The following is a 22382-nucleotide window of genomic DNA, read 5'->3' on the forward strand; positions in this document are numbered from 1 at the left end:
CTTTATTTCTATTTAGCTTTAATTTCATTTGAGTCATTTTAGCACTTCAACAAAAATATTTGAAATTTACAATAAATATTTACAATAAAAATATTTTATTTAAATTGGTTGGCAAGGCACAACTTCTAATGTTTGTTTAAACTTTTTAAGTTTAAGTTTTTCATCTAATATTTATATTTTATTCCAGCTCCATTTCAATTAACAAAAGCATTGAGATTTTTTTTTTAATGAACTATCATTGAATGGAAACAAGCTATAAAAATTCTGTTCCTTGCAGAAAAAAAAGCAACATGAGGGTGAATAAATATTGATGGAATGTTCATATTTATGTGAACTATTGCTTTGAAAACTAAACTATCATGTACACTCTTTTTCTGACGACACAAAATAGCACAAGCAACCCAGTCTGAACTGTTAGGCTCTGATCGCTCAAAAGAAGCTATTCTTAGAATAGTTGGGTCCTCATGGCCTTAAAGTGTGCATTTAAAGTGAGTAGATGTATAGTATTTTTTTAAGAGGGTTTTTTTCTCAGATCTTTTTTGTGTGTGTTCACCATGTCCCTGCATTCAAACTGAGTGTTTATATTTTGATTTCTCCTTAAACACCCATGTCATGTGACCTGAACTACAATAGATGGATGTAGTATAGAGAGAGTGCTTGTGAAGATGCATTTGTTCAAAGACACTAGCATAAAATAATGTTTGCAATTATATTTATGTTCACATCATATTTTGTATGGAAATAGGAAATCACCACCCTCTTTCAAAGGTCTTACCTGTTAGTCTAAATTCCAAAGACGAAATCCAATCCCAGTATTTGGATATACACCATACCTCAACATTTCTGAAAAAGAAAAATGCAAAAGTAACTTGGTTAGATAAGAGAACACCCCTTGAGTAAGTTTAGATACAACAATAAACTATTTGTGCACACATCACTGCAGTAAGCGCCCTGAACTAAACTACAGTAACCAAGGCAAATCATGTGACGTCTTCTGCTTTCCTATTGGTGGTTGTCACATCATGTGAATCCACATTGGCATTCGAATGGCAGAAAATGAATGATTTTATTGCTCCAAATCACTGTCTTTTAGTGAATTATTCAAACTGTGTTGTGAATGTCCTGAATCCAAAGGTTTTGGATGATATTTAGGTCAGGACGTGGCCACTAAGAAATATCTAATTTCCAAGATAAAAGCTACAGATTATGTCTGTATATGGCATCATCTACTGTTGGTTTTTTCCCATCAAGAGTCCCAGTCCCCTGACAAATTGAGGACGCTGCCATCCTGTGTGGAGGAAACGCTTGATCGTGAGAGCCGTGCACCTCATACCTAACAAGGGTGTTGACTGAGCTCTAGAAACCCTTTAAAACGTTTGGACACCCGGCTCTAGACTCGTGCCTTCCGACAAAAGTATTTTAATGTCCTTTAAAAAGCACATTTGAATTGCTAATCAGTGTTGAAACCAACTTCTATGCGATACCTGCTTAGTGCTGACTTATCCAAATCAGGTATTTACATCATTGACAAGCATTATATAGTGTCCTGCTGAAAAACGTAATTAATTTGCAAATAGTCATAAATTACTTTTTATTTGATTGATTTATTTTAACATATATATTCACATTTGAATGTACATCAAGTATTAATCTGTTCGGCATTACTGATAATACAGGTATATACGAAAGTTAAATGTATAAAAGCGTTTCCAAATTTCATTTTCTCTTTGCTAATGCATTTTTACAACATATTTTTAGAGCGACACAAAGCAAAAAATACAAAATTTGAACGAGGGTGGTGAGATGTTTTACCAATAGAGCCATGGGCCGGTCTCAAATCAACCTGTTTATTTTGTCCGGTCCTATAGAGCGACTCTCTGTAGCGTGTTACTGTGATCAAGCCTGGTGCTCAGGTAGCTTCATGTGAAACCAGGTGCACATCAAACCTCTGAGAAAATATCAAATGTTGTATACTACAAGGCTATGACTGAGAAATTGTATATTTTTAAAAACGTATCACTTAAAATGTTTATTCAAATAATATGTTAAAAATCTTTTTTTGGGGGGGGGGGGGGGGGGGATTTGTGTTTTAAAAGGATCTGGTGGATTATGTTTGTGTTTGCCACTTTGAACTCACGTTTTCTGTATTGCATGTCATAAGAGATTCATATGTTTATGTGCAGATATCTATAAAAAGATTTTATCGGGAGTATATCGACACTAATATTTATGTTTGTATTTTCTTTGCTTGGTTTTTGAATCGCAAAACTAGTTTTTAATAACAAATATATCTGTTTTTTTTTCCAAGGCATTATTGGAAATGATGTCATTCTGTGCTTAGACACAGAAATTACAGAAAAGCAGCAAAAAAAAATAATATTTATAAATCTATTTATTCATACAGAGTAGGAGAATGAAAAGCTTTATTGTATAATTTGCACAGCTGTTTATTCATTAAGATGCGCTGATCTGATTCAGTCTTTTCTTGGTGTACACCTGCTCTGACATGTTTCTGGGACCATTCAAATCATGTACGCTCCTCTACCACACACCACGACGAGTCAGAAGCTATTCATTTTCTTGGTTAAATTAGTACGTAGCAACATATTTGTTTCCAAGAACATCCCTGACACATTTAAACCCAGCGAGGGGCCGTATTCTGACTGTGAAGTTGTGAACATGCACTGCATTTTTGTGAAAATGCACCATAAACTGCATCCTAGAGTCCATATAGTTTAAATCTAATGTGAACTTCTTGACTCAAATTCTTTCCCAGATGTTCATTATAAAAAAGAGAGGCTAAAAAAGAAGTCAATGCTGAAATTCATGTATAACTTGACAAAATATGGCCTTGTGACGGTCATTGCAATGGTCCCATCTAATAGGTTTTTACGATTTATATTTATATTGAACACTATTATGAAGTTTTATATAGTGTGGAGACACTTGATACGCTCACATTCATATCCTGTATATGCAATGTCACTCAATCATATCTCAACAATCATTAAACGTGCAGAAAATAGAAAAACTTGTGTGTGTCTTGTTTGTGTTTCAGTACTATTGTACTTATGGTAGTTATGACTCGCAATCAGCAGCCTGTTAAATAATATCGGAAATCTATTGTTCGGCTAGACCTTCTCAAATACTATTGACTGGATACATTAATGCAGCTGGCATATTGATTAAACTTGACATTCAAGAGTTTGCTCACTAATTAGTACTGATTATAAACACAAGCTTTTTTTTTTTTTTACATGAACAAACATTATCAATTCAATTTATCAAAATTATTAGAAATAAGATTAATTGCATCCACGTACAAAAAAAAAAACTGCCGCCCAATAAAAAACTGAGGAAACTGAACAAAAAACTAATTATGCAAATATAAACAGTATAGATTTTATGCCGACCGTCACATGAACAAACAGGAAAACAGGTCTCGTTGTGACCTCAACGAGTGGTTATATCTAAATGTAAGTGAAAATATAAAACAACAAACTGTTAGATATCAAACCGAATATGCGATAGACATCGGTTATGCTTATCTTTGCTCGTTTCTTCGAAGACATCTGCTCTATATTTAACGACCTGAACCGGAAGTGATGCGACCTGTTTTACAGAATACGGAAGTTGTTGTGCTTAAACCCCATTAAATTTATATAATTTATAATAATTGTAATAAAAATAACAATTTACATAACTGTACCACAAACACTACCATTCAAAAGTTTTGGGTTAGTTTTTAAATAGATTAATACCAAGAATCCAGTCCAGCAAGGATGCATTGATCAAAAGTTACAGTAATGGCTAAATGTTGTTACAAGAGATTTCTATTTATAAATAAATGCTGTCAAAGAATACCAAAAATATTTCAGTTTCAAACTACTGTTTTCAACACTGATAATAATAAGAAATGTTTCTTGAGGATCAAATCAGTATTTTAGAATGATTTCTGAGGGATCATGTGACACGAAGACTGGCGTAGTGATGCTGTTTGCATCTAGGGTTGCCAACCGTTCCGTACCGTATTTGACACATAAAAGTCTTGTTCCGTATTGAACTGATACGGAACGCACTTTGTTCCGTATTTTTGAGAATCAATTCAGTGCAAATCCATGACAGACACATAGCTAGACTATGAACAAAGACATTTGTAGGCTATGATAAGAAAAAAAACCAGACGGTGCGGTAGATACAAATTTCTCCCCCTGTTTGTCTATGATCAGCGTATCGTTTTTAACATCTTGGAACATCATCAGAGAATGCCCTTTTAATTGGTCGTTTCAGTCATTGTGAGTCACGTAGTAGCAACGATGATGAAGTGACAACAGCGGGAAATGTAAAAATGAGTTGCGTTGTGTTTATTTTTCTTCAAATGCAGTCTATAGCCGATGAGTTTTTAATGTTATGTTGTATTTGTTTAAGTTAAAAATAAAACGTATTATAAACTAAACAAATGATCATGATAGCCTTTATATTTCACATCTGTGGTTCAGTCTTGTATATTGATTAGGCCTACTACTTTGCTATTCTATAAATATATAGGCCTAATAAGTTGTATTATAATATGCTATAATGTATGAAATATATTTATCTAAATGTATCAATGCATTCCATTTCAGAAAGTTGGCAACCCTATTTGCATCACAGGAATAAATTACATTTTAAAATATAATCAAATAGAAAACAGTTATTTAAAATTGTAACAATATTTCACAATACTACTGTTGGTGTTTTTTTCCCCATTAATTATCATCAAATAAATGCAGCCTTGGTGAGCATGAGTGACTTCTTTAAAAAACATTTAAACACCTTACTGACCCCAAACTTATGAACAATAGTACTTTCTTACTCAAAGTTAAGAAATGTAAAATAGTATGTACACCTGTGCTTTCACTTAAGTTAAATAATTGCAGATTTTTTTCCTGATTATTTGTTAAACACTGGTGTCACTGTAAAGTAAGACAGAGCCTCTAATGGCTTATTGTTTTATTGTACCCCCAATACCTGTCCTGAACCGTCCTCTCAAGTAGGACCTTGTGTTCTCCCAGCGTCCTCCTTTTGTTTTGACAGTAAGCTTTAGTGCTGCTCTCCAGGGTCCTGAATTGCTGCTTTCACACTGGACGCTCTCTCACTCTTCAAAGCAACCATACAGAGAATGACAGTCCTTGCACTCTGGGATGTCTATGAAATTGAGACTGAAAGCTGAAATAATTTCAACAATCAGATATTTTGGAAACCTTAAGTTAATAGTTCTTTTTTTTTAATACATCAACACCAGAAAATTTCCATTACTGTCACCATTTAAAAAGATTTAATTTACTCACTCTTGTGTCATTCGTTCATCCATTCATCAAAGAAGAAGAAGAGATCAAATTAAATAAAAATATCTTAAAAGCACTATATTCTGGAGTTATATGACAGCTTTGTGTGAAGAACAGATCAAAATTGAACAATCAGGAGTCAAAAATATCTGCAGTGATCTTCAGAAGAAAAATATATATTTATTTCAAAACACAAATACTGTTGATTTCCAAATACACACACAACAAATTCATCTCCTGACACTCATTTGGCTTGATAATAATTTATGCAAAAGAAAGATAACTTCTGAAAGAGCTTTACAATTTTGTGATAGCAAATGTTGGTTTGCTCTCAGTAGCCTACCTGTGTAACATTGTAACGGTCACCAGCTGGAATGCCCTTGAGAGCCACCAGAGGGCACTCCACATAAGACTATTGTCATTCCCCACAAACTACATTTCCCATAACTCACTGCCCGCACTCTTCATCCATTATCACATTCACCTGTGTCTCATCTTGTTTAGATCACCCCATATGAGCCTGGTTTTCTCATTGATTATCTGCGAAGTCTTGTTTAGTGTTTATACTGCATTTCTGAGCATTCTCCCTGGTTTCATTGTCTCTTGGTTCTTGGATTTTTGCCTGTTTCTTGGATTCCCTTTTTGCCTCTGACCCCTGTTAGTTTGTTTGGACTGCCTTCCTGTGCTTGACTATTTGCCTGTGTTTGATTATGATTCTGGATTACTCAAATAAACTGCATTTGGATCCTCAACCTTTGTGTCTCAGAGAAGTTCGTAACAAACATGAACAAATAAAGCAATAAAAGAAAAATGAACGACTTAGCCTATCAAGCTGTTATTTACAAAAGAATGAACAACTAATTGGATTGTAAAAAAAGGATTCCAACTGAATTAATAACTAAAAAGCACCATTGTTCGAAACCTCAGAGATGATAGTAAAGAGATGCCGTGTGAAAGATATTTCTTTTAAACTTCACAGTTATTGATTAGAAAAACTTTAATCAGACATAAACGACACAACTTTCGTATAAAACAACAAGTGCAGTTTCCCCCCCCATTGTGGGTAAACATCATTCATGTCAGGCCTCTCAAACTATCTAGACTAATGTCCAATTCACGCCAAGAACGATAACTATTAACCACAAGGTTTTAAAAACCGTTCTAAAGTCCAAACCAGACCACAATTATAACGATAACGACGCGGTGGAATGGTATTGTTGGGATCATCACGGGGATCACGGCGTTCACGTTACGTTGAAGGTAAAATATTGACAGCCAATCAAAATCCACCAGACAGTAAAGCGCGCGCTGCGATTAGCTTCAAAGAACGCAAATCAAGCGCAGTAATAGGCTTCATCTCGGACTTATATATTAAACGCCATTGTCCGTTGATGTGGACGCTAAAATAGTTTTAGTAAAATAGTCTTTCAGGGCGACTTTTCCAGCTGATGAACGATAAAACATCAACAGATATTCAAAATCTATGCGACTTTAAAGCGCACGTTATCCAGACAGCAACAAAGTGTTGTCCCAAATCCGGCCCACATCTGGTGCACGTGGATTCCACATGCGCCCTAATAAGCAAAGTTATTGTCCGTTTGTGGATGTGTGAACATTATAGTTTTCATTCTTGGAGTAAGGAAGAATAAAAGGAGGCATTTGTTCATGATCTATGTGAATAAAAAGACTCTTCTGCTGAATAATCTAACCAAAAAAACAACCAAAAGAATCAGCGTTTTGGAACCAGTATCAATAAATTCTTAATGACTCTCATCCCTAATAATTGCATTTAATAATGCATCTGACTACAGGACATAAAAAGTTATTAAGTTAAAAAAGTTACTAGTTTCTTCCTCCTGGCTGCTGAATAGTCATACTTTCTCCAGAACACATCATTTTGAAGTTTGATCCATTTTGATTCCATTTTGCTGAAGTAGGTAGGTGCCTATATTCTACAGTAGGTAGAGATAAAATGATTACAGAAGTTGGACAAGAACTGGACAAGAAAAAAACTTTGATGAGATTAGAGGGATGAGAGTGTCTCCTGGATGTAAATGAGAGATTGTGAGCCAGAGTCAATCCATTTAGGCGAGAGTATTTGAGTTTGCTTCTGAATCACTTCTATTCCTCGTTTTATCCTTTGCTCAGTGTTTGGCCCCAAGCTCCAAAGTCCCAGCATCTGTGTATGGATTTCATGAGTCTCCATGTCTCCTTCACAACCAACAAAGTGACAGAACGCAAGTGTCCCTTTTACATTGTCGTCTCTTCCCACTCCAATTCTACATCACCTGAGAGAACAAACGTGACAAAATACGGTTCCATCAAGAAGAGACAAAAGAATGACAGAGATTTTTAACCACCAGCTTTAATCGCACTGCACAAGGCATTGATTGTAGGATATATTTTACCCTCCATCGCATCCAGCGAGTCCATCTTCTCCAGAGCGGAGTAATTTACAAACCAAATGGACTGACTGTTTCCTTTTGCAGAGAGCATATCCAGAGTGCTTTGATGCAGAAACATGTACTGAGCCTGAGAGAGAGAGAGAGAGAGAGGCAGATATCAACATCTGAAAAATGATCCTCTCACACTAGTCTACACAACTACTTTTGCAAGATCAAATGAAATCTGTCAGTTTTGTAATGGGTTTACCAGGTTTTGCACCATGCACATCCTCTCACTGCGCAGTTCTGCGACCAGGCCATATATATCCACAAAGTCATGATCCCTCAAATGCTGAATGAGATGATCCAGGGCTATAAACACCCCAGTCCTGCCCACACCAGCACTGCACATACACACATTAGATATTAATACATAATATCTATAAACATGTTAAACTACAACCATGAAACCTTTTTTTTTTTACTTGAAATAAAACAAAAGTTAACTGAAATCCAAAAAAAACCCCAACTTATTTCAGCTAGTTGCTGAGGAAAGTTTCCTTATTTAAACTTAGTTTATTTTTGTGTACTAAAAATGAATAAAAGAAATGAATAAAACCGATACAGACACTGAAAAAAGTTATAAAAATGACAAAAACTAATTTTACAAAAAAATTGTTCAAATAAAAACAGAAAAGACAAAAATAAAAACTAATTCAAAATAATAAAATCTATAATAGTATCTCCATTGATAATAAGAAAACACTGGTCAGTTTTGTAGAAGCCTATTTTTGCCTCAGATAGATAAAAAAAAAAAGGTAATTGTGAGTTTAGAAATAAGAATAGTTTAAAATAAGAAAAGACATTGTGAGACAGCAGAAGTAGAGAGACAATTATGAGAAATAAAGTAGTAGTTATAAGTCAAATTGTGAATATAAAGTTGCAAATACTAGAAACTTCCGAAAAAATAAAGAAATTAAGTTGTAATTAGCTTTATCTTTTATTCTGAGGCAAAAAAACGGGCTTCCATGCAGTCCGAATCAGCTCAAACATAAAAATGGAAGCAGACTGTAGAGAAAGGCTTCAAGACCTCAGATAGCACACACCTGCAGTGGACAACGATGGTTGTGTTTTCATGGCCTCTGTTGGAGCGGACCGCTTTGACAAACTGGATGAGTGTGGAGCTGGACTCCGGAACGCCGTGTTCTGGCCATGAGGTGTAGTTGAAATGGTGAACAATCATGTAGCTGCCATGCTGGAGAGAGAAAGGAAGGGCTAAATGTGTCCTTGGGGACTAATTATCCATCTACCCACCCACATCTGTGTGTATGTGTTGCTGTGCATTGTTAGGACTCAGAGTAAGGCCACAAAAATACTCAAGTATGTATCCACAGACCCGAATACTCAATCAACACAAGCAAGTGTGTCAAAAAACCTCATTACTCCAGGGGGCAACAGAGTTTTCTTTAAATTAAACTGGATGCCATTTAACTGGATGTGTAAATTTAACCAGCTTGCAATTTTGGCAACTTTAACTGTTGCTCTGCTATGACAGTAGTTGAGCTGAAAGATAAAAATGACAATGTAAAGACAATGCTGACAATGTAAAGATGCACATTGTTTTACCCTCTCCACTCTGAGCGCCCGGACCGTCCAATCAGGGCGCACGTCCTCTGTGAGTTTAGTGATTATGATGTCAGCAAAAACAGTGACGGGTTTATTGTCCTCTGGCCAGTACTGATGACAACGGATCTGAAACATACAGCCACAATTATGGATTATGGATGTAAATTATTCATATGGACTTAACTAAGTACTTTTCAGGTAAAATTAAATTAATATGGATACAAGTCTGAATTAATTAACAGTATATACTACATATTATACACTCTGAAGAGTAAAAATAGTGCAAAAAATGTGAAAATAAAAATAAATAAATAATAAAATAATAAAAATGACTTAAACTAGATGTACCGCATGGCGGTACAAAATATGACTGCCGCTCAGGCCTGCACTGGCTTTCCACAAAAATAAATGACGTGGAGCAATTTGGCTGTATTGCGTGTTTATGTATATACCTAAAAAAAGTAGTAGTATGTGCATGTCTGTCTGTGTGTGTGTGTATGTGTGTGTGTTTGTGTGTGCGCATGTGTGTGTATGGGTGTGTGTCTGTGCGTGTGGATGTCAGTGTGTGTGCATGCTTGCGTTTGTTTGTATTCCTGCATGTGGTGTGTGTGTGACAGTATCATCCTAAACCAGCAACCCTTCGCTCAACAGCACCATCTACAGGCCGATGAGTGTACAGTCACTAAATGTGCACATAAATGAATTTATTTTATACCCCCCCGTGGATGAAATTCTACGAAACTTAGCATACCCCCAGAGGATGTCAAGTTAATCATACACATGAAATATGGTGCAGTTCTGAACATCTCCACTGAAGATAGGGGCGATTAAAGCAGAATAATATTGCATTTTCATTTTTTATGGGAGGGGCGCAAATCACAAATGAGTGATTATGGGCTAGGTTGATGTGGGCCCTTAAGACCAACATACCATAAAAATTTCTTCATCCTCGGTTCCACGGTTCAAGTAGTTATTTAGGAAAAACTGCATTTTTTGGGTTTGGGGGGGCCCAGCGCGGGGGGGGGGGGGGGGAGTGGCCCCCGGGGACCAAACGAAATTTTTCCGTAAAAGTCTAGTGGGGCTACATGGCCACCAAATTTCATGTTCCCCGGTGTTTCGGTGTCCCTGGTATCGTTGACGGAAAATTCAGTAGATTGACGGGAAAAAAAAACTAAAAAACTTTGACAATCGATTATGGGCTAGGTTGATGTGGGCCCTTAAGACCAACATACTTTGCCAATTTCTTCATCCTCGGTGCCACGGTTCAGGTAGTTATTTAGGAAAAACTGCATTTTTGGGGTTTGGGGGGGCCCAGCGCGGAGGGGGGATTGGCCCCCGGGGACCAAACGAAATTTTTCCGTAAAAGTCTAGTGGGGCTACATGCCCACCAAATTTCATGTTCCCCGGTGTTTCGGTGTCCCTGGTATCGTTGACGGAAAATTCAGTAAAAAAAAAAAAAACCTATCCCTATATGAGACTATCCCTATAAAAGACAATCCCTATATGACCGCTTTCGCTAGCTACGCTAGCGGCGGTCATAATAAATGTATACATTATTATCAAATCAAATCTGATATTATTACTGTTTACTAAAGACTTACTGGAAATTTCAATCTATTAACGGGTTTTAAGTTTCTCTTAAGGTTTATACATCAAACAACACTGTAATGGTGGATAGAAAGTTAAAAGAAAGCAATTATTTTCCAGAGAAACATTTTCCAAAATGATATTTTTCACTGTATAAAATGGGTTTTATACATTAAATAAATAAACAAATAAGTAGTGCCGTCAAATCGATTAATCGTGATTAATCGCATCTGATGTAAAAGTTTTTGTTTACAGAATATATGTGTATATATGTTATATTTAAACACTCATACACACCCTGCCCTTCTCGAAGCATTGAGTGAGCATGACGATGGTTTTGGTCCCCGTCTCCCAGATCATCCTCCAGAAGTCTGCGACAGTACTAGGCAGAGGACCCTGAGTGGCTATAAACTCATTAGGACACAGATAGCCCTGAGACACAGAGACAAGACAAAACAGAACAGGAGTTTAGGCCAATTCAATTGAAGTTGTGCCGCAAGTATAAAAGGAGAGACAGCTGATATGTGGGCCGGTCTCAAACGCTTACAGAGACGAAGCTGGCATTGACGTAGTCAGACCCCGGCATTCCTGGCTCAGACAGTAACTTCACTCGGTTATTGTTATCTAAAAAAGACGTGTTAAAATATGTGTTAACAATGTTTGTATAAAGAAAGCCTGGTAAGTTTTACAATTTTAATTCTGTCAGCATGTTCTTAGCCTCATGTCGATCAGAACCTGCATGACTTTCATAGAACAAAAATAAAAATATTTTTTCCATATAGCATAAATGCACCCCAAATGACAAAAAAAAAAAAAGCTTTATAAAAGAACTATAAAAGTAGTCCATATGACTTCACAGCAATCCAATTTTTCTGAAGCCATGAAAACTCTGTGACATGATTATTTGTAAAAGCTAGTATTTACATATTTAAAGTTGAGAAGATTTGTTGAAAATTCTCAGCTGAGAACAGCTAATATTTTGCTCTGTTCCTCATGCAAACCTACCATATGTCTTCACAAGTCTACACTACCATGCAAAAGCTATCTATCTATCTATCTATCTATCTATCTATCTATCTATCTATCTATCTATCTATCTATCTATCTATCTATCTATCTATCTATCTATAGCTTTGCATCACAGGAATAAATTCCGTTAATAAATAGTTATTTTAAATTGTAATAATACTTCACAATATTACTGGTTTTACTGTTTTTATCATCAAATAAAAGCAACTTTGGTCAGCTTAAGTGAAATAAAAAAATCATACTGACGGTGACCCCAAACTTTGAATGATAGAGTAGCACAGAAGTCATATGGGATCCGTCTGAGGTGCTTTTATGTCCTTTTTGGAGCTTGACACCATGTAATCATTGTATTGTTTAATTATGGGATACTGCAGCGTTTACATTTTCTCAAACGTCTCCTTTTGTCTTGCACAGAACAAAAAGGTCATACAGGTTTGAAACGACATAAGAGCTACTAAACAATGACAGAATTCAAAATTTTCCATACAGGGTTTAATGTTTGTGAAGCGATTTTTGGAGCGATTCCAGGGAAGGTCAGCGTCTGAAGTGGCCAGATCCTGAAGCAACTTCGGCAACTCCTGAAACACACCGTAGAAAAGGTTAAGAAAGAAAATGAATCAACCACGGAATAGATTTTCTAGAAAGACATACACCATTGAGCACATAACTCTACGTGCCCAATCAGAATGATGTGTCACTGAAACTCATTTTACAGTTCACTAGGGCTTTCTTTCTTTCTTTCTCTCTCACCCACCTACACACACACATTTAACACTAAAACTTACAGCAAACTCCTCCTGAAACTTGGCATTGTCGTTGGCACACAGATCTTCCACATGCTGAAGAAATGATTTCTTACTGATTGGCCTGCAAATGTGTTAGAGAGCAATAAAGAGAGCATGAAAATACCCACAAAATCATAAATAATCATCATCTTTTTAATTATTACCACAGCAACACGCATTATTTCTACAGAATATGTATCTTATGACCTCTAAACAAACCACAAAAGACTAAAGAGCAGGTGGTAAAGGGTAATAATCATCTGTCTTTGGGACTTTCTTATTGAATGATGCTTATTGAATGATCCTAGACAAATAAATAAGAAAAAAAATAGGGAAATAAGGAAAATATCAATCAATCCATAAAATCTCCTTCACTTACTTGAGAGATTTCCTGTAACTTAGCAGCCTGGAACATTAGACAGTAGAGAATTATTATGAAATTGGCCTTGGACTGAAAAAATTAGGTTACTTTTTCAAATCCATTGATAAATAAGAAATGAATCTGAGTGAAGTTCACTACATGATCTAATTAGACGAAGACACACAAACATAAAACGAATCGGAGAGTCACTCCGATTGATCTTTCAGGCAGAAATACACAAAGCAGAGCAAAGCTGCAGAGCAGAATTATGAAACCGAACAGCCACAAATTATGGCAAGGGAGATCATTTACTCTGGCACAGTCATTCATAATAAAACAGATTCAAAGCCAGGAACTAACAGCACACCATGCAACTGGGAAAATAAAACGTTTACATTTAAAACGAATGAAAATACTTGTAATGTCATGCATCAGCTAAACACCAACATCACTGTCTACTTACTGGATGACAAAAATCTCCTTCCTTCTAAAGAAAAAGGAGGAGTACCTGAGAACAGAGGATAGTGAGTAAGTGTGTTTGGTGTTTGATTGGATTAGTGTATGAGTGAAAGAATGAATGAGTGTGTGAGTCAATGATGGAATTAGTGAGTCAGAAAGTGCAGATTAAAGCACATATTATCCATATGTAACTAAAGCCCACTGCTCATGTACAGTGTACGATATCTCACCGGTTAATCTTGTCCTCTTTGAGCTCCAGGTCGGCCACTGCAATGAGCTGATCCAGCTTGAACTTTGTCTCGATAATCTCAGCCTCGCGTGGAGAGTACGTACCACCTTCCTTCTGCCTGCGGTGGATCCTGGGATCAGAGAGAGAGACAGAGTCTAGTTGTTAAACCAGGAAAAAACTGGGGCTTTTTGGGAAATACTATTTGAGTATGTTGTTGAGCCTCTATTTACAACAACAATCAACTTACCTCACAGATCCGTAAATAATCAGAATGAAAAACAATGCCAGGAAAAATGACAGCAGGACACCAAGAATGATCTGTTCATCTCTGGTTAGCAGACGGTCATCTGAAATCAAAGTCAATATTTATATGCAGCAGAAGCAGTATTTGTTCACATTTATTTGATCAAAAATCTAGTAAATTAAAATGACTGTTTTCTATATTTGTAATATTATTTAATCCTGTGATGCAAAGCTGAATTTTCAGCATCATTACTCCAGTCTTCAGTGTCACATGATCCTTCAGAAATTCTAAAATGCTGATTTGCTGCTCAAGAAACATTTCTTATTATTATCAATGTTGAAAACAGTTGTGCTGCTTAATATTTTTGTGGAAACAGATGAATAGAAAGTTCAAAAGAACAGCATTTATTTGAAATAGAACTCTTTTGTAACATTATAAATGCCTTTACTGTCACTTTTTATCAATTTAATTTATCCTTGATGAATAAAAGTAGCAATAATAAGAGAAATGCTAACAGAAATAGCATAAGGCAATATAACGATATTTCTATTTGAAATGTTTGGGGGGAAAGTGTATAATAAAAAGTACAATACTAAAGAAAATATAATTAGTAATAAGCAATAAATAAAAAAACTAAAAGTTTAGTGAGTTAAAGAAATATATAGGAATAGTTTACCCAAAAATTTTAATATCAGAGGAAGTGACATCATTTAATCACCCTAAAATTGTTTCAAAACTATATGACATTCTTTATTCCATGGAAAACTATATATATTTTAAATAATGAAAGTGAATAAGGACTGGGGCTGCCAAGCTCTAAAATAAAAAAAGCACCGTAAGAGGATCATAAACGTCCATTCGATGGTAAACAATGACAGAATTTTCATTTTTGGGTGAACTATCCCTTTAACTTAAAGTATATACAACAGAATACTGAAAGAATGAAAATCGGAGAGGAAAAAGGGAAAATGTAAGTGAGAAATCAGTAGTTCTTGGTGGATTAATACTGTAACATTAGTTTATAGCAACTGCGTCCATACCTGCCGTTCTGACCCTCTCTGAGTACTCAGAGTCTGTGTACTGCCCACGGGTGTTTGTCGCCCGAAATTTGAACCTACAATACAAAAATAAACAGTAAAGAACAGGTTAAAAAGATTCCTGGATTAGGATATTTACAACCCAGTTTAGTCATGTGTGCATATGTCTCTCACACATAATGTGTTTGGGGTTTGAGGGGTCCGTTGCAAAGAGTCTTGGCATCTTCAGACAGGCAGCCCTCGTCTGCTCCTATGGTGTATGTGTTAGTGTTTGTGCTCATGCGCTCTGATTTCTTAAAGCAGCCTGGGTTCAAGAAGCCCTCGTCGGTCAGGTACGGAGCGGTAGGTTGGTGGAAAACACTCTTCCAGTTGGACAGATTACCGTAGTCCATCACTGCATCAACATGAGAGCAACAATTTAACAATAAACCCTTCAATAAAATCATTTAACTACACATATGATTGAAAAAAATGGTTTGTTTTTAAATCAATTTTGAACATATTGTACTGTACAAACATACTCTAATGTTCACAACACAACGCCTCTGTGTGTGTAGCTACTGTATATATAGGTAAGGGTAAAGATTATAAAAAATCGTGATACATTTGATGAATAAAAGTTTTTTTGAAAACAGCATTTATTTGAACTCTTTTGTAACATTGTAAATGTCTTTACTGTCACTTTTGATCAATTTAATGCATCCATGCTGAATAAAAGTATTCATTTCTTTTTATAAAATCTCATAAACATGGCTTCTTGTGCTTGTTGTCATTATTGCTATATTGTGAATTGGATTAGTTTTTCCCAATAATGCTGTGTATATATATATATAGATAGTGTTAAATGTCAGATTTTAATACCTGCTGGTTCAGAAACTATGACCTGGACTTTTTGGATTGGTCCATGGTCATCAGTGAAGAAACATTCAGGCATCTCGATTGTGATGGTCTTGGAGGTTGCGATGACGACACCGGCATTGTTCAGAGCAGCCCGCGGCGTCCTTGTTGGCTTGGGTGGTGCTAAATAAACCCATCAGGATCTTAAAGTCACAGTCACTTCAACAAAATAGAGCAGCTGATTTACTCAAGTATTATGTTTTCTCATACCTTTCACACCGGTGGTGACATGAACCTCAGAACTTGGGCCTAAACCTGCTCCGTTCACGGCTGCTATCTGCAACAAGTAGAAAACAAATGCATTTGGCCTAATTGTGAAAGTCAACAAACAACTACAAGTACCATTTTGTGCAAGCAATATTGGAGTTATAACATGATTAAAAAGAGTGATGCAAATATTGCTTTCCATTTTTGGTGCTGCATTCTCTGTTGTTACTTAGATACGATCTGAAATAGCTGACGCGAGTGGTGTGGTAATATTAGATGGTATTAGATGATGCAAACGTACCACAGTTCAGTATGAAAAAGAAAGAAGCTGGAGTTGAACCAGGCAATCAAACCAAGTATGAAAACACCAACAAAGTTGGTTTTAGTTTCCTACCCTTATGCTGTAATTGAATCCACCCTTCAGTCCATCTATAATGGCCGTCATGGTGTTATTAGGGTTGCTGATCACAGACAGGCTGTTGATGTAGAAATCAAGTTGTCCGTTGCGGTAGATGGCGGCATGGTAGGAACTGATGTTTCCGTTCGGCTCATCCGGTGGAGAGAATGTTAGATATACACGTGTCACTTCCTCTGGAATGACCGTCAATGACAAATTTTGGGGAGGATCTTTGGGCTCTGGAAAACACAACCGTAAATGTCACACATAGCGCAAATAAGTATCTGAGAAACAAGCATGCTCAAACGTCCTCACCATCCTCCAGGGTTCTGACGAGTACAGGTTCAGATGCTTTTCCGTCTCTGCGAGCGTTGGAAAGCTGCCCCGTGAAGGCGGTGATGGTAATAGAGTACAGGGTAAATGCAGTCAGGTTCCCGACAACCACCGTCCTGATCTCCTCTGAATACCGCACTAAGCTAATGTTATATCCCAAACCGTCCAACTGCAAGAGAACAAAGAGAAATTGAAGTAGAAACTATCAGAAAGTGAACAGATGAACAAGATTTCTAAAGTTTATGAACTCACAGCAGTGATGTCAATGATGTATGAGGTGGGCCCTGAGATGACCAATGGTTCGTCCCACTCAATCTTTAACCCAGTGGCAGAAGGAACCAGTGAGATGGCACCAGGAGGGGCATCAGGGTCTAACGTAAAGAGGTAGAGATAAAGAGCTGCGGCTATTTTGTTGTTATGCTATATGTATGTGACAACCCAGAGGAACATTTTATTGCTCAAAAGCTCAGGAGACTTAATGAAGGTTCCCTTTAAGCTGCACGTGTACACAGTCATGATGCTCTTTGCAAAAGGCAAATGCTCAAAAATGTGTATGCTGATCTTGAGATGTCTTGAATCAAAGTTAATGGATTGGGCAGAGCTTCAACAACTGTCCATTTATTTTCAGTATGGAACTAAAGCTGTGAGAACATACAGTAGCTGATTCACAAGATACCTGCATATTGCAGAAATCTCATAGAAGCGTCAAAACAGAATTGAAAGATAAATGATGTATTCCAAACTCAATGAAGGTCATGCACAGAGGTCAGGTCATACATAGAGGTCAGGTCATACATTATTACTTTCCTTTCTTACTTTCTCTAATTTTCTCAAAATAACAAGTCATTAACAAAAAAACTGATACATCAAGTTATCTTGCTGATTATTTTGGGAAAACAAGAGAAATAATAATGTATGACCTCTAAATAATGTTTTATATCTTTTCTACACATTCATATAAATATAGATTTCTCAATCAATAAATATATATTTTATATATATTTATATTTTTTGTTTTTTAGAAACTAAATAAAATTTAATTGCAAAATTACATATTAATCAATCAATAAATATACATATTTATATTTTAGTTTATTAGAAACACGTTCTAAAAATTAAATCACAAAATTGTATTTATATAAATATAGTATGCATATAACTCTTAATAAATATATATATTTATATAATATTTGTATCTATATATTCCTATATTTTTAGTTTATAAGAAAAAATTTATTACAAAAATGTGATCATTTGAATTGAACAAAATTATCAACTTTGCCTCAAAAACCTGACATAGAATTGCAGACAGACTATAGAATCCAAATTGAAAGAATTTTATGATAAATGTTTCTGAAGAGTTTTTGAGTTTGAGATCTGACATTGCTGGGATCTTTTTCTCAAGGGAAACATCTGAGAAGGAGATTCATGCAAAATTCTCATGTTGTCGTCAAGGAAAAACATTTCGGTCTCATTTGTGATTCTGTTTTTTTATGAGAATGTCTATAAGCACACAGGTGTAACATACTTCCCGCGAGCGTCTGTGTGTGGATCCACTCTGAGGGTTCTCCGGCCCCAGCCCTGGTGAACGCCACCACTCTCATACGATACTCTCTATATTTGAGCAGAGGGGAAAGTGTGACTCCGCTGGTTTGTCCTTCAACCCACTCCACAAGTTCACTCTCCACGCAGGACTCCACTGGCTGCCTTTGCTCGCAATTTCTTGCCAATTGCTTAATTTCTACATTAAAACCCTGCAGAAGACCAGGAAGATGGACGGGACGTTGCCAGCTTAGAGACACACTGTCAGAGGTAACGTCGATTATGGTCAGCGACTGGGGAGGACCAGGAACTGCAGAAAGAGAAAGAAACAATCTGCATGATCATGTCTGTAGCATAAATGGTGCAGAGCAAGACAAGTTGCATGCCAAAGTACTTAGCATTGTTTTTGTTTTTTTTAAATCATACATATGAGCAACCAAATGACACAAGACCTGACTCTGGTGGAGTGTGTGCCGTGCAGTTGGCTTCCTCCCCTATTCCGGCTGAATTAACTGCAGCCACGCTGATGACATAGAAAACGTCAGGCGACAGGCCAGTGAAAGTGTGCGCCACTGTGTATGTGAGTGTGAGAGGATGGGCCTCCTCCTCCAGATCGCCAGAGCGAATGAGGTAGTGCAGAATCTCTCCGTTAGGATGAATCGGAAGCTCCCATTCCATGTACACTGAATTCCAGTCCATTCCAGAGCAGGACAGATTTCCAACTGAATCTGACACTGCAACATACACACAGACACCACAGATGTATAACAAACACACTTGAAAATAAAGAATGCAATTTTTAACAAAAATGACTTTGCAGTCTAATGCCGTAGGTTAAGGTCTTTCACATTTGGCATGTTTAAAAAAAAGACAAAAAAAAAAGAAAATGAATACTTATATTAATCAACGATGCATTAAACTGATCAAAAGTGACAGTAAAGTACATTTATAATGTTCCAAAAGATTTCTATTTCAGATAAATGCTGTTCTTTTGAACTTTCTATTTATCAAAGAAACCTGAAAAAATGCAACACAGTTTCTACAAAATCAAGAGGCACAAATGTTTTCAACATTGATATAAGAAATGTGGTCACACTTTAGATTAGGCTCAAATTCTCACTAACTATTACCTATGACTTTTGCCTCAATAAACTCTTAATTACTGCATATTAATAGTTAGTAAGGTTGTTGTTAAATTTAGGTATTGGGTAGGATTAAAGAATGTAGAATATGGTCATGCAGAATAAGGCATTAGTATGTGCTTGCTTTATAAGAACTAATAAACAGCCAATATCCTGGTTATCTTTCATTCGGCCTGTAATCAATCATTCCGGTGGATGATGCAGGTCACAGAATTTCTCCCATCTGCGTCTGTCTCTGGCTGTGAGGATCCAGGTTTTGCCAAAACTTTTCTTTAGGGAATCTGACCATAGAGTTGGCGGGTATCTGAGAGGTCGCTTAATCTCATAGGGGTACCACGTTGTCACTTTCAGTGTCCATCGATCATCCTCTATTCGAGTTACATGCCCAGCCCATCTGTGCTTCCCTCCGTGAACTCATCTTTTACCCTTGACATCTCCCGCAAACATTTATTTGTGATCTTGTCTCTTCGAGTGACTCTGAGCATTCTTCGCTCCATTGCACTTTCAGTTCCAGTGAGTTTTTGTTAATCTGTTCTAGTTAGAGACCATGTCTCACTCCCGTATAGTAATGCTGGTATAGTATGGTGGTATTGAAGAGATGGGCTCGCAGGGTTGGGTCGCTGATGGTAGTGATAACCTCGCTGATGGCCGAGAAGCTCCGCAATGCTGCTGCTTTCCATCTGCAAGATAGCTCACAGCTGATAGTGTGCTCCACTGTAACTTCTTGGCCCAGGTAATGTAACTATTGACTTCGTCAATCTTTTCAGAACTGATATAGATGGAGCTATTCTTGACTTGATGGTTTATCGTCCACATTTTCTTTAATTGGTTCATTTGGAGTCCGACCTTTGCGCTAATCCTAGTAATATGCATGTTAACTAGTTAATAGTGAGAATTGGACCCTAAACTAAAGTGTTACCTGACATTTTTCTTGAGCAGCAAATCAGCATATTAGAATGATTTCTGAAGGACCATGTGACACGGACGGATGTGTGAGTGAGTATTACCTGATTCATTGGTGGTAAATATCACAGGCAGGCTGTACTGATCCCCATTTCCTGCTCTAGTGAATGTGCACACACTGATTTCATATGAATTATGAGGTCTGAAGCCACTCAGTTCTGCTTGTGTAGACGCATCTGATGAGTTCTTGAGTAGACAGAGGCATGTGAGTTTAATTTACACACATAGAAAAATCAAAGATCATAATCACACATGTACTGTACACAGATGCACTACCTGATATCTGAACGTGTATGTGTTCAGTTCGAATATTCTGAATCCGTAGTGCTGGATTATTCCATTTGGCTCTGGACTAGGTTCCCAGTGAAGCCATACTGAATTCGCAGTGTGGTTAAAAATACTCAGATTGCGTGGTGGAGACATTGGACCTGGATACACAAATAGTCCCATTAGACATTAGACAGCTTAAGTCTGCACATTTAAACTGTAGTTGTATGAATTTGCAATGTAGGCCATTCAAATTTCTCAGTTCAGAATTCAAATTTCAAAGCCAAGACTAAAATATTTCAAGTTTTACAACAGTTTACATTTCCAAAGATCAAACATCAGGCTTCAAATTAAATTTTCGTATAAAAATGTCAAATATCAAACAAATTTCAAACAAAGCAACTTAAATATTTAAAGTTCAACAAAAGTTTAAACTTTCAAAGATCAAGCATCAGCCTATTCAAATGATCTGTTTTAAATGTTCAAATTTTAAACAAACTCCAAATTTCAAAGCAAAGAATCAAAGATTTAAATTTGAACAGATCAGTTAAAAGAATAGCAATAAACATATGGCTCTGACCTGCTTCATCAGTATGTAGTGGAATAATCACGGAGGGGCCGACACCTTGGCGAGTAACCGCAGCGATGGAGAGATTGTAAGTTGAAAATGGAGTGAGTTCTGAGAGAATTAGGTGCGTTTCAGAGGTGTAGGTTCTGTTGACGGCCCCAGGACCCTGTAAAACTACAGTGTAATCTATAATCTCGCCATTGGCCTCCACTGGGGGGAACCACGACACATGGATGGAGGTGCTGGAGAGATTTCTACTAGCTCCAGGCAATGGAGGAGAACTTGGGACTGTCAGAACACAGACACACAAAGACACAATCATGAGTATACACAAAAACACAAGTTTCTGAGTTTCAGAAACAATCATGAGTAACCCTCATGCTTTATATACATGTGCATGTAAAATACAGCAAATGATGAGCACCGTCTTCATCTGTTCGAAGTTGGAGGGTTGCAGTGTGGTTTACAGCTGATCCCGCACCGGTTGCTGGGGTGACTTTTATGATGTAGGGAAAATACTTCCTGAGCTTGGTGAAGAGGTAGATGGTGTCTGTGGTTGTCTTGGAGATGGTGATGTTGACCGTGCGGTTGATGGACGGGTGGGTCGTTCCCGCCTCTTGCAAACTCAGCTGGTAGAAGACTCTGCCGTTGGGCTCCAGAGGAGGGTCCCAGCTGATCACTACAGCCGTAGAGCTATAGATCGTAGCGGTGAGGTTGCCGACCGGACCACTCGGCACTGCAGCAGGGGAAGGGGGCGGAAGACATACAATTAATATATGTGATGAATGGCCAACAGTTACACTTTAGAATGGGGAACAAATCATTGCAGTCCAAACAAAAGATGTTGTTTCAATGTGGAATCAAGAAATGGAATGAGGCTTTGTTCCCCAATCTAATGTGAAACATGTCTTTGTGACAAAATAAGGGTTCATCTCATGAAATCTGCCAATGTTAGGACATATTTCACCTCAAAATGAAAAAAAAAATATTTTTTTTAC

The 22382-nt window shown here is 36.9% G+C and overlaps 1 protein-coding gene across 1 annotated transcript in view; it reads right to left on the reverse strand.

The window, feature by feature from the left end:
- Window positions 1–5487: 5487 nt before the first annotated feature.
- Window positions 5488–22382, reverse strand: part of ptprq (protein tyrosine phosphatase receptor type Q) — a gene marked incomplete at its 5' end in the record, with an annotated part of 62875 nt that continues 45980 nt past the window's right edge. Inside the window, 26 exons of the mRNA XM_084409992.1 lie at window positions 5488–7615; window positions 7736–7859; window positions 7980–8115; window positions 8818–8966; window positions 9338–9463; window positions 11222–11356; window positions 11472–11548; window positions 12441–12531; window positions 12739–12820; window positions 13118–13144; window positions 13563–13607; window positions 13789–13917; window positions 14035–14134; window positions 15072–15145; window positions 15243–15462; window positions 15930–16088; window positions 16176–16242; window positions 16567–16808; window positions 16885–17071; window positions 17155–17273; window positions 18431–18754; window positions 18897–19178; window positions 20594–20735; window positions 20826–20977; window positions 21397–21672; window positions 21809–22185. Of these exons, the coding sequence (XP_084266118.1) occupies window positions 7578–7615; window positions 7736–7859; window positions 7980–8115; window positions 8818–8966; window positions 9338–9463; window positions 11222–11356; window positions 11472–11548; window positions 12441–12531; window positions 12739–12820; window positions 13118–13144; window positions 13563–13607; window positions 13789–13917; window positions 14035–14134; window positions 15072–15145; window positions 15243–15462; window positions 15930–16088; window positions 16176–16242; window positions 16567–16808; window positions 16885–17071; window positions 17155–17273; window positions 18431–18754; window positions 18897–19178; window positions 20594–20735; window positions 20826–20977; window positions 21397–21672; window positions 21809–22185 (3880 nt within the window). The 3' untranslated portion in view covers window positions 5488–7577. The remainder of the gene's footprint in view (window positions 7616–7735; window positions 7860–7979; window positions 8116–8817; window positions 8967–9337; window positions 9464–11221; window positions 11357–11471; window positions 11549–12440; window positions 12532–12738; window positions 12821–13117; window positions 13145–13562; window positions 13608–13788; window positions 13918–14034; window positions 14135–15071; window positions 15146–15242; window positions 15463–15929; window positions 16089–16175; window positions 16243–16566; window positions 16809–16884; window positions 17072–17154; window positions 17274–18430; window positions 18755–18896; window positions 19179–20593; window positions 20736–20825; window positions 20978–21396; window positions 21673–21808; window positions 22186–22382) is intronic.

Source organism: Rutilus rutilus (genome assembly GCF_951802725.1).
Source record: "Rutilus rutilus genome assembly, chromosome: 5".
NCBI lineage: Eukaryota > Metazoa > Chordata > Actinopteri > Cypriniformes > Leuciscidae > Rutilus > Rutilus rutilus.